Genomic DNA, 12862 nt, shown 5'->3' on the forward strand with positions numbered 1-12862 from the left:
CTTGAAAGTCAACAAGTCTGAATTGCATGTCTTTCAAATTATGAGGACTAATGCGAACCCATTTACCTAAATGAGTTGCTATGACAGGAACGTTTGGAATGAACATTGAATTGACTGCATAACAGAAGGATTTATATTCTACTGAACCTTTACTATTAACTCCTGAAATGCCTGTGACATTAGCTATTTTAGACTCAATGTATAAACAATTACCATAACATACGTATGGAACAGATTTCATCTCAATCGTTTTGTCAACACTTTTCAAAGGAAATGTCATATGGTATGCACCCAAAAGAAGTTGTACTCTATGACTCATTTGGTATCTTAAACTCCTTCGCATAACTGAACTTCAAAACTCCTGCAATAAGTTTAACATTCATTAAGTTTTCTTCGTTATCCTTGTTTATTGTAGTATTTATGAGAGCATTTAACACTCCAGCTAATGTTTCCATCTTATATTCTACATTATTGTGAAATCTTATTTCGTGCTTCTTTCCATCTATTTCAAGCTCCATGAAATCTGTTTCATCTGTTATAACGAATGAAGCGATAGTATTGAAGTCAACCATTCTGAATGCAAGCGCCTCATTCTGTAGACCTAAGTTTGTTTGTAGCTTTACTGTCCCGTATTCGTTTGGGTCTGTACTTTGCAAATAGAACAACATTTTATTCTCATTAAAATATGAGTATAGCTGCATATGCGTATGAAGCTGACAGAGCTAAACGTTTATATTTTGGTCAATACTCTCTCACACTTACTGACAAATATATTGTTATCACTGATGGAAATACTGAGAAATACATAACATGGAAGGACTATGAAAAGTTTGACCCTATTTTAACTCCATGTACTATGCCGTTTATAAAGGACGGTGAAATTATTGAAAAAGATAATACAACCGTATATAGGTCTGTTTATGAAGCATTAGAATATATGTTGAATCATAACCCAAAAAGATTTGACCCAAGCACTACACCATGTGCAATGCCTTTTATTAAGGACGGTGAAATCGTAAGAGTTCCGGATTCAACGGTTTACACAGCTGTTCAAAACAGTTTACAAAACATTTTAGCGAATATCTTTAATTCAGAAACTACAGAAATAAAATTACCATATATAACAGATGCTAAAGAAATTAAATCAAAAACGACAACATTATTTACGTCACTTAATGATTTAATGACTTATATCATTAATATTCCTGCACCAACTACAGCATTTGATCCAAACTCGACGGTTTGCAGTGTACCTTTCATAAATGACAGTTCATTAATTACTTTAAGGGATTCGACAGTAAATGAATCATTAAAGGCGTCATTAATGAAAATCATTGATTTTAATTCATTCACGAATACATATAATTCATTCATTAATGTTTCATATGCTTCTAAAGAAGGTGAGCCAAAAACTATCGATAAAGCGGTGTATGAAATAAAAGCATCAACGACGAAATTGAATTCGTTAACTTTTGACGGTGATAGTTTCGTTAATGACATAACATCGGGGAAAACAATTTTAACGAAAGAATATTTAAAATCTCATGTTAGTGAGTTCGTTGAAATTGAAAAAGAAGGTGGAATTAAGTTCGATCCACTGAATTTCATTTTCAGCTTAGCGAATGCGGGTGTTAGTTTCGCTGAATGGACAACTATACAGAGTGAAATAAATGCAATATGGACGTTTTTGGGGTCAAAAGCGGGAATGGGTGAGCTTGTAAATGCTGCAAGAACATTAGGTGAAACAGGAAATTTTGTAGATGGTTTTAAAAGACTTGTTTCAAATGTTTTAACAAACACAAAGAAATTATTTAGATATACCGTACATAACGGACGGATTTTCGAACAGATAGCAACAAACCCTCCGGTTATGGCTGCGTTGATGATGGTTAGAGATATAAAACCACGTAACGACGGGAACGAAGAACATGAACAACAGGATACTGGTCGGGTTATTCGAGACATTAAAAACGTGTATCCTGAAGTTATTGATTTATTTAGAGGAGTTAATGATTCAATTTCAAAACATTCTATAACCCTCGATGAAGAGAATAAATTAACAGATTATATATTCGTCATTATTGCAGAATTAATGAAGAGAATAAATGAAAAAGGAATTGGTGATATCATTAATGTCAGCGATGTAATGATGAAAAGAAATTTTGACTCATTATTTACAAAACCGAAAACAGAATATAGTCTTTATGACGTAATTACCGAATTAATGAAAAAGATTAATGATAATAAGAGTTCTGGCGGAAGAGTTGAATTAGAAGTGAATGATGTTAATGAGAAATTAGCCGAAAAAGCAGACAAAAATGAGCTTTTAGCTCTGAGTGATAAAGTCAAGAACCACGTTCATTATATAACTTCAGACGAACAGATTATAACGGACTACCATGGATATTTAACACGAAGTGATGAAGCGAAGACAAAAAATGTTAATGAAAGAAGATATAAATACATTCGTGCTAAAGGTTATGACATAAGCTGTACTGTACAGTATGATGTAGCTAAAGCACCAGAAGCATTTGGTTATACCGGTGAAATTTATGCCTCTACTTTCAATGTTAACGGTGTATTAGTTGAACCAAGATTTACTTTGAGAGTTAAGTCAAAAATAACGTTTGAAGATGCTATTAAAAGTAAAGCTGACAAAGTTGAACTCGAAGCAATGAACAAAGTTTTGAAATCTCATAAACACAACATCTCCGATATAAATGAACTTCAAGCTACATTAGACAGTAAAGCCGACAAGAACCATACACATGAATCCTTCACTACTGTTAGAGCAGACGACATAATATTGAACTATACCCTTGGTTCAAGTGCACCTTTAGAGAATCCAAGTACAAGCGTAAAAGATACACTAAACAATTTAGATAACAGATGTATGAACATTGAAGGTCATGCCAGAAACTTTGAAGCATACGAACTACCAGCAATGTTAGATAAGAAAGCAGACAAAACTTATGTAGATGAAAATTATACAAAGAAGTCGGAAGTAAATGCTGCGCTTAATGGAAAAGCCGACAAGAACCATACACATGAAGAATTTCAAACAATCAAGATTAAAGAAATTAAAGCATGCATCGAAATAGTAACAAAAACAGGAAGAAACGGTGCAACTGTACAAGAACAAAGAATTTATCCTCCTACTTTTCCTAATGGTTTAATAACAAACAATATAAATATTGTAGAAGGCAATAAAGCTATAAACGTTAAACATGAACTTCTAACAATGAAGGCCCAGATTCTTCAAACCATATATTCTGTTGGTTCTATTTATACGTCAATGAATTCAACAAATCCAGAAACAGTTTTAGGTTTTGGTACTTGGGAACAGATTGTAGACAAATTCTTATACTGTGCTAACTCTTCAAAGCAAACAGGGGGTTCGAAGAAAATTACTGAAGCAAACTTACCTGCGCACACTCATACAGGAACGACAAACTTTTCTGGCGACCATAGCCACTCATTACGAGACCACCCATTATACAACTCAGAATATAAAGCTGGCAATGATGTTTTATCTCCATCTTATAACAATTCAGCAAAAAAGACTTTTCGACAAACTGAACCAGGAGGAAATCATGTCCATACTTTCACAACAAATCCAACAGGAAGTGGAGCAGACTATATGCCACCTTATATGACGGTTTATGCATGGGTTAGAACGGCCTGAAAGTCCTGAGCTCCAAAAGAGCGAACAGCATGAAATTACTAAATTTAACTTTACATAAATGAGCTTGAAAGAAGTATTCGAACAACATCCATGGAGGTCATTTAAGAAGTTCAATGAAGCTGCAAAGAGTTGGGGATTTACTAACAGAGCTGAAGTGAAAAGGTTCTTTGACAAAAATGTTGTACATCAAACAAAAATAAACCCTTACGACTACTTTTTACCAATTTACTCCAACACTCCTGACGCATACCAATTTGACACTCTCATTCAAAGCAGAAAAGGAGGACATAAACCATTCCTCATCTTCATTAATGTTAACACTCGTAAAGCATATGCATATCCAATGAGGAATAAAGGAACTCGTGAAGTGTTAAGAGTTTTACAAAAGTTTGTAGCAGAACATAGCCCAAGTACTTTAACATCAGACCAAGACAGTGCATACCTCAGCAATGAAATCACAGATTTTCTCATTAAGCATAACATAACTCACTACACTACTGAAGACCATAACCATAACATACTCGGCATCATAAACCGCTTCATAAGAACGCTCAGAGATTTAAACCAAGAGCGAGACTTTACCGAAGAAACAATGAAACATTTTCTCGAAGTATATAATTCCTCAACACATTCTACAACAGGACATACACCAAATTCAATGACACAACAACAAGAAGAAAAGTATATACAAAAGAAACGAAGCCAAACACAAAATATCAGAAATTCAACACAATTTACCCTCATTCCTGGTACAAAAGTTCGTGTAGTTCTTGACGACAAACCGTTGACAAAGAAACGTTTAAGGTTAAGTAGAAACTATTATATCGTAGACTCTACGCAAGGTAATGGATATCTTATAAAAGCTGCTGACGACTCTATTGCTTTACCCTCGTCAGAAATTAGTTGAAAGTAGTAATGGCAAACTTGCTGAAACCATTGACGAAGCAAAGCGAGGAGTGGTTATTGAAATACTTGGCTATAACATAAACGATGACACTTATAAAGTAAGATATGAAGGAGGCGTTGAAGATGTTATATCATCTAAGAACTTGAGAGAGTCGAAGCCAACACATCTGGGACCATTAGAGCGGGAGTACTGGAAAGACAAAAATAAGCCAGAAAGAATAAGAAAATTCTTCTAAACTTTTTCATTAGATGTAAATCAGACATGAATGAGAACAGTCATGATATCATTAATGGTACCATTTATTTTTGTCATAAATTTACACCAAAAATAATGTTTAGGTGAAGAGGTGAGATCTCACCCGTTTTCTCACCTCTTTTTTCACCCTCATGAATTTTCATGAATGTTTTCAGTGTCACCACGTCACCATGTCACCAGGTTAATTAACTTCTCTTAAAAATGATGACAACATGACATTTAGAGAACTAGCCCGGAAATAAATTTTATCGTTTATGTTTACGTTAATGTTTCGTAAATGTTTTCATGAATTTCCTTAAGATAGAAAAAATAAAGTTAGTTTTATTTTTATTTATTTTTTTTATTTTGTATAAAAGATATGATTTCAACAATCGGTACAACAACAATTCAAACTACAGCACCAAACTCGTTAGTTATGAATCCTACGTCAATGTTGATAGAGATGAAAAACTTTATTCCTTCTTCATATACTTTTGAAACAAAAATCCAGAAGATAAAGCAAGAACTTTTAACAAGTAATTTAGACTGTACCGCACAGGATGAAGAAAATGAAGAATATCTTTATGACATGCAGGACCTCATCGACCATTTACCTAAACTACCTGAAATTCAGCAACAAAAACTAACCATTCCCGAATTTGACGAAATTGAAGTCAAAGCAACTGACTCAGTAGAAATAAAGAAGTTCATACGAAAGGTAAACTATGAGTTTCTAGGATATCATTGCAACCATAAAGTTATGGACAAAGATTGCGACATGGTTTATAAAAATATTTCTGACCTTTACAAATCCGAAGAATTTAAGACATACGACAACTTTGTTTCATTAATTGCAGAATGTGTATGGCAGATAAGAGATAAAGATAGAAGAGGTAAAGTATGGAATAAACAGATAAAACCAGCAGCTTTTGAGTTAAAGAAAACCATTGACGCCTTAGTTGTTCTAGCTGGTTTTATTTCAATGTATAACGCAAAAACGATGCCGCAATGTTCAAAATGTAAAGCAGCAATAAGAAAATATAACTACTCAGTCAAAGAGATAGAAAGAATGCGAAACGACTATGCAGACTTAAAGAAAGAAGCAGAAAAGCCAGCAGAAGATAAAATGGATATGTTGACATTTCTTAATAAAAACTATTCAACAGCAGAAGATTTCCTTCTATCTGACGTCAAGAAGAAGTATAAAGAAACTTTCGGTATCGTTAAAACATTCGATGTACTAAAAGAAGAAATAGAAGCTACGAAACTGTTTAGGATTTCAAATATACATCGTACAATTCATGTAAAACGCTTGTGAAAAAACAGGTGAGAAAACAGGTGAGAAAACGGGTGAGATCTCACCTCTTCACCTAAACATTATTTTTGCTGAAAAATGACCAAATTTCATGAATTTCATTAGTTAGAAAAATAACGCTAATTTTATTTTTATTTATTTTTTTTATCTTGTATGTAAAGACAGTAATGACAAACATTGAGTTTGAAACAGTTAGAAAGATAGACAATGACACCAAAGTGGTTAGAATAGGTGATTTAAACGTAAGATACTCAAAGAAATACAACAAATATTCTTTGTCAGACATGATAACACCTTCTGGAAAGAAAACAAAGGACTGGGTTAGAATTGCTTCTACTCAGAAAATTTTGACAAGAAATCCTGAGCTCATGATATCAGTAGCATTTCATGGAACAAGAGCATATCTTATAGACAAAAGTCTTATACCAATAGTTTTGTTATGGTTAGACCCAGTTGTTGGATATAACTTCATAACATATGGTTCATTCGATACGGAACGTTGCAGTGAAGGCTTACTTTACATCGTTCAGAAACCGAAGGACTTCAACACAAAAAGATATAAGATAGGAAGAACATATAATATAACTCTAAGATATGACAGTACAGTCAATAGAGTCAAGGTTGTGTTGGTTAATGATATGAGAGCTGCAGAAACAGAACTACTTGAAAAGTTTGAGAAAATGTATGGTGCTCCCATAAAAGGTAAAGAAACGTTTGAAGTAGATGAGATAGATAAAGCTATAAAATTATTTGACGAAGTTGCTGAAAACATGTAAAGCGTTTATTTTTGGTCTTTTGTGAAAGTCAGAAAATAACGCTAATTTTTTTCTAACAAAAATTTTTATCTTGTATGTAAAGACAGTAATGTCAACATCAGAGAACACAACAACTGCTATCGTTCATGAAGCCATCAATGAAGAATACGAGTACATACAGTATAACAAACAGTTACGTCTCATTCGTTCAGTCAAAGATGACATGTACCAAATGCAAAGTATAATGAATGCTCTTCGTTCTACAAAGCAAGCATATCATTGGTTTGAAAACCAACAGACAAAAGAACTTTTAGAAGAATTTTCTCATATGATTGCTTCCCTCGGAAAACCGAGAGAAGAGATTCCGTACGAAAATCGCAAGAATTTGGCACCTGGTTTGAAAGGTTATTATGTTCATAGACTTTTAGTAAACGCTGTAGCAATGTGAGCTTCACCTCGTTATGCTTGTTATATTTTCATGATGTTAGATGAACTATATAAAGCAGAACGTGGAGAGATGGAAAAGAAACTTCATGCAAAAGATGAAGTCATTGAATCCAAAGACAAAAGCATACAGAAAAGAATACCACGTTCAGTACCAAAAGGAAAGGAAAAGAGTTATAAGTATATGATTTATACTGAAGAGTTGGAGAAAGAAGAAGATAAAGATATGGTTATGTTGCATTTAGTCAGAAGAAACAACAAGAGCTTTTATGACTTAGCTAAAATATATAAATCTGACAGAAACTGGTTCTATCGTGAAAACTTACCGATTTCAATGACACCGAATGAGCAAATAAAGGAAATTGTCAAAAATACTCTTCCTCAAACACACTATGACATCAAAGGTTGCACAATACTTACATTCAAAGAAGACTTAACATTACTGAAGGAAAAAATAACAGAATATTTCGACAACTTCAAAGAGGAAGAATGAAGTCACGACAACATTAACGATGAAGTCACGACAACATTAACGAAAAGAGAATGAGGTGAAAAAAGAGGTGAAAAAACGGGTGAGATCTCACCTCTTCACCTAAAATATATTTTTGTGCTATATTTACACTCATTTACGAAGAAGTCATGAATCCTACGTCAATTATGTTCGACACTGTAAGCATTAACAATAACATTAACGATAACATAAACGATAATATTCATTTTTGCATTAATCCTGCTGTGTTGTCAAAATGTCATGTTGTCATCATTTTTAAAAGAAGTTAATTAACCTGGTGACATGGTGACGTGGTGACATGGTGACACCCTCAGTTCTTCAAAAATATATTTTTGGTTAAATAGCTTCAGGGTCTATTTCTTCAACCATTTCACTTCCTTCGTCAATGTCAATAGAAGCTTCTTCAACCTTTGGTAAGAATTTCTGTATAACATCTTTGTTCGTTATTGTCTTCAGAGATGAAGGATAATATTTCACATTTGTTTCACCCTTCTTATATTCTTTCTGTTCGGAAAGATTTAAAGCAATACTGAAGAAGTCAATATTGAGTTCTTTATAACAGTATAATGAGTATCTTTGACATTCACGAAGAAACTCTTTTGTTTCAAAACTACTGCTAACTCTTGTGAAGTATAACGTTTGCGGTCAATGACGATAGCTAATGGTCTGACATACTGACCAAACTTAGATTTCTTTCACAAACTTCTTGTTAAAGATAACATTAACGTTTGAAGCATTATTGAACTCATTCTTGATGGCAGTAGCGAGAGCATTGTATGAAAAGAACTTGCAATCTTGCATGTGTTTCATTAAAATAAAAATATTAAATTATTTTGAAAAATAACTTTAAAAAATCTAATCTAATTTTTCAAAATATTTTTTATTCCTACTAAAGATGTATCGGAAGTTGTCTAAGTTAGAACACTCGGAAATAAAACAACTTCTTACAGAAGCTAACATAGAAGTAGCAAAGCATTACGCAACAAACAAAAAAGCACTCGCTGACTTCATTAAAGACTATAATGGTGCAATAAGTTATGATAGAATTCATGAGTTCATAAAGCCGCAACGCGGCGAGGACGAAGTCCATGCAAGAGCATTTCCTTTAAATGACGTTGCTATTGACTTATATCATAGACGTTCAGTACCTCATGAAGTAAGAAGAGAAATGTTTGACATAACAAATGCAAACGTTGGTGAAACAAGAAGAAGAGACGACACACTGAAACAACAGAGAAGAGAGATGTTTAAGAGCGCTATAGAACAAGTTCGCAAAGCTAACGATGTCATTCGTTCCATTGACGACAAACCAAAAGAAGGTGAGAGATGGTTAAAGAAAGATGAAGAGAATAGGAAGAGAAATGTGAAGTCAGGCAATAGACTCATTGACTTTAACATCGAAGCTTTAGATGAACCAAACAGAGACTACTTACACAAACATTTCGGTAAGGTTTTCATGAGACTCTTAGAGAAGATTAAAATAAACTCACAACAGAGATGGATGGTATGTTATAAACTTGGTGGAAAGTATGAATGTTCTACGTTAAACCTCAATAATATTGGAACATTACTACATCAGCTCTTGAAGGAGAACTTTATATCAGAGATAGAAGCAAATGCTGCAGGTATTGTTGAAATGCACTATGACTTCTTCTTGACAAACATAAAGAATCTTACTGAAATAAAGATGTATGATTTAACAGAATATGAAGGCTTAACGATGTCAGATGTAAAGAAAGGCAAACCAAAAAAGAGACCATATAGAGATGAAAGCACACTGACAAATGACCAGAAAGCCATTTTGGAAGCTCTTAAGCAAACAGGAAACCCAGCACTTATAGAAAGCTTTTGGAAAGATAATGGTGAAAAGAAGTTTTATAAGAAGAGAAGCGGTCAGTTCTGGAAGTATCTTTGCACATTACCTATAAATCTTGAACGCTACCAAATCTTCAATGAACTGAACAAAAGAACTGCAGCACTTATGACAGAAGACAATTGTTTCGTTTATGCTTGCATTCAGGCTGGAGTAAATGAAGAAACTATTGACCACATGAGAGAAGTCATTCGTGTTAGAGACTTTCCTCAAAGTAAAGTACAAGAAATTTCTGACGCAACAGGTATAGCATTTAATGTTACCATTGGTTATTTCAATGACTCAAGACATAATGAAATAAAGAGATACATACCAAAAGAATGTGAAACTGTTCGAACTATTGACTTACTTCTTGTTGAAGACCACTACATGCTAAATGAAAGATTACCAATGACAACATATTTCATTCGCAACTATATAGAAATCTTGAAGGAGTGTGGTGGAATGAACATTGAGAAACAAATGAAGATTTATACAAAGAGAGAAGATAAATATGTAGTTCGTTATGATAGAACAACACCGTTATGGGATGTTATGAAAACATTGTGGGAGTGCAAATATTTCGAACCTATTTCTTATGGAGAACTTTTCACATATACTACTGACTTATATAAACAGAACCTTGCACCATTTAAAGATTTGACATATGCTCCAAAGTATTGTGTACAACTGAAGAAGAAAGCCGAGTCAAAAGAAGTAAATAAAAATAAGTGCAAGTTCATTCCTGAGCACGTTTTCTTTGCTGACTTTGAGTGCAGTACCGATGGCTTTCATAAAGCTTTTAACATATGTTACGACAGTGAAGATGGTTCAGTGAGTGAAAGCATTTGGGGTCAGAACTGTGCAACAGAATTTTTGGAGACGACTTCCTGACAAGAGTTTAATATATTTCCATAACCTCAGTTATGATATAAACTTCATCTTAAGACACATGACAGAAGTGAAAGGAACTCCCATCATTAAAGGTTCACGAACAATGCAAATAACTGGCTTATATAAAGGAAGGGCAATTATTATAAAAGACTCTTACAGTGTTATAAATAAGAAGCTTAAACTATTTCCTGCTATGTTTAACTTACAAACAGGACCGAAAGAAGTATTTCCATATACAACTACTACAGCAGTGTTTTGTTAGCAAATGACAACAGAACTGGTGTCATTTCTGAAGCATGTAAGTTTATCCGGGATGCAGATACATTCATGAAAAACATAGATTCCATCAAAGGTTGCAGAATAGATGAGAACCACTTCGACTTAGAAAAGTATAGCACATTTTATTGCAAACAAGATGTAAGAATTTTAAGAGAAGGTTTTGTTAAGTTCCGCAATGACATATTGAAAGAATTTGATTTAAACGTTTATGACTACGTTAGTATTTGTTCAATTGCTAACAAATTGTTTGAGAACAGAGTGTACTTCCCGAATGGAAATTTATATGACCTCTCAAATAAACCAAGAGAATTTATTTCACGCTGTATTCAAGGTGGAAGATGTATGCTGTCAGATAACATTAAACAAAAGAGCGAAAAGAAACTCATTGCTGATTTCGACGCTGTTTCATTATATCCATCAGCTATAGCAAGACTTTATACTTTAGAAGGTATTCCAAAGGTTATGAAGAAAGAAATGTTAAGCACAGAGTATCTCATGAGACATTTATTCGATGACGACCAAAAGGAACCCATTGGTGAAAAGTTTATGTCTGGCTTCTTTGTTCTCATTAAGATAACAGAGATTGGAATACATAGACACTTTCCTTTAATAGTTTGTGACCCTGAACTAAATCCAGAACTTAACGTTCCCAGAAGTTCAAACACTTGCTGTTTAATGTATGTTGACCATATAACATTACAAGACCTCATAAAATATCAAGGTGTCAAATGTGAAGTGTTGCAAGGATACTATTACGATGGAAACAGAGATATTAGAATAAGAGATGAAGTAAAGAAGTTGTTTGAGTTAAGGTTAAAGTATAAGAAAGAAGGAAATCCTTTGCAAGAAAATATAAAGCTCATTCTGAACAGTATTTATGGCAAAACTATTCTATCTCCTATTGAGTCAAAAATAACCATAGTAAATGACAAAGATGCTATAAGATATGCCATCAGAAACTACAACCATATAGTGAAGTTCGAAGGTTTGGATGGTTCAGATAAAACTATTTTCAAGCTAACGAAAAGCATTTGCAGACACTTTAACTTCTGTCCACTTGGTGTTAACATTCTGTCTATGTCGAAGAGAATAATGTGTGAAGTATTCTGTACTGCTGAGGACTTAGGAATGGACATCTTTTATAGCGATACGGACAGTATGCATCTCTACAATGAAGATATCCCTCGTTTAGCTGAAGAGTTTGAGAAACGTTATGGAAGAGTTCTCATTGGTAAAAACCTTGGTCAATTTCATAGCGACTTTGCAGAAATCACAAATGAAAACAAAGTTTAGCATACAAGTCAATATTTTGTGGAAAGAAGACTTACATAGACTTACTCACGAATGATTTAAATGAAGTTGCATTTCACTGCAGAATGAAAGGCGTGAAGCAAGATGTTATTGCTTTAACCGCTAATGAAATGTTTCCTGACTCTGTTCAGTGTTTCTATGATGAAGATAAAGGTTTAATGGTTCCGCAAGGAACATATGACAAAGACTCTGAGTTCAGTTTAATGAACTTTACAAAGCACTTTATGACGGTCAAGAGATTGGATTTGACTTATGTAAGTCATGTCAACCTTGCTTTGAAGAGAAGTTTAACTTCTCAATAACGACTAAAACAAGCTTTATTCGTAAGTTGAAGTTCTGAGGTCATTTATTTTTGTCAGCAATGAGGTCATTCGTAATAAAAATAAGCCGCTAGCGGCAAGGGCGAAGCCCATGTGGTCATTTACAATACTGCGATGGTAGAGTTTAAGAGTTGTGCTTCAATGTAGAGACAGTCCTTATGGTCTGGAGGTAAGAACACTGGGCAGTTATGGTCATGAGTGGAGAACATGTCTATCCAAAACTCACGATTGAAGCCAGTTAATTTATAGTATTTAGGGTTAGGAAGTGGTGAAGTTCTTGTATGACCAATGAACTCATTTTCAACTCCCTTACTTAAGTTTGAATATAATATAGCTTGCTTTCTATCCCAAATAC

The 12862-nt window shown here is 33.8% G+C and overlaps 5 protein-coding genes and 5 pseudogenes across 10 annotated transcripts, besides 1 other annotated feature; 8 read left to right on the forward strand and 2 right to left on the reverse strand.

The window, feature by feature from the left end:
• Positions 1-12862: part of a mobile genetic element that runs on past both edges of the window.
• On the reverse strand, positions 309-668 carry TVAGG3_0130570 (uncharacterized protein; the record flags this gene model as incomplete). Its single annotated transcript, XM_051223919.1, has 1 exon — positions 309-668. The coding sequence occupies one exon, from the start codon at positions 666-668 to the stop codon at positions 309-311; it is 360 nt and encodes a 119-aa protein (XP_051108905.1).
• TVAGG3_0130580 (organellar and viral DNA polymerase type B) lies at positions 686-1558 on the forward strand (the record flags this gene model as incomplete). Its single annotated transcript, XM_051223920.1, has 1 exon — positions 686-1558. A coding segment is annotated over one exon (873 nt), but the record flags the coding sequence as incomplete, so codon positions are not given.
• TVAGG3_0130590 (keratin-associated protein family) lies at positions 1871-2828 on the forward strand (the record flags this gene model as incomplete). Its single annotated transcript, XM_051223921.1, has 1 exon — positions 1871-2828. A coding segment is annotated over one exon (958 nt), but the record flags the coding sequence as incomplete, so codon positions are not given.
• TVAGG3_0130600 lies at positions 3744-4827 on the forward strand (annotated as a pseudogene). Its single transcript has one exon. A coding segment is annotated over exon 1 (1084 nt).
• On the forward strand, positions 5206-6917 carry TVAGG3_0130610 (annotated as a pseudogene). The gene has a single exon. A coding segment is annotated over exon 1 (1712 nt).
• On the forward strand, positions 7525-7833 carry TVAGG3_0130620 (uncharacterized protein; the record flags this gene model as incomplete). Its single annotated transcript, XM_051223922.1, has 1 exon — positions 7525-7833. The coding sequence occupies one exon, from the start codon at positions 7525-7527 to the stop codon at positions 7831-7833; it is 309 nt and encodes a 102-aa protein (XP_051108908.1).
• Positions 8188-8661, reverse strand: TVAGG3_0130630 (annotated as a pseudogene). Its single transcript has one exon. A coding segment is annotated over exon 1 (474 nt).
• On the forward strand, positions 8747-10100 carry TVAGG3_0130640 (organellar and viral DNA polymerase type B; the record flags this gene model as incomplete). Its single annotated transcript, XM_051223923.1, has 1 exon — positions 8747-10100. A coding segment is annotated over one exon (1354 nt), but the record flags the coding sequence as incomplete, so codon positions are not given.
• On the forward strand, positions 10259-11265 carry TVAGG3_0130650 (annotated as a pseudogene). The gene has a single exon. A coding segment is annotated over exon 1 (1007 nt).
• Positions 11552-12527, forward strand: TVAGG3_0130660 (annotated as a pseudogene). Its single transcript has one exon. A coding segment is annotated over exon 1 (976 nt).

The sequence above is a fragment of the Trichomonas vaginalis genome, chromosome IV (assembly GCF_026262505.1).
Source record: "Trichomonas vaginalis G3 chromosome IV, whole genome shotgun sequence".
Taxonomy (NCBI): Eukaryota; Parabasalia; order Trichomonadida; family Trichomonadidae; genus Trichomonas; species Trichomonas vaginalis.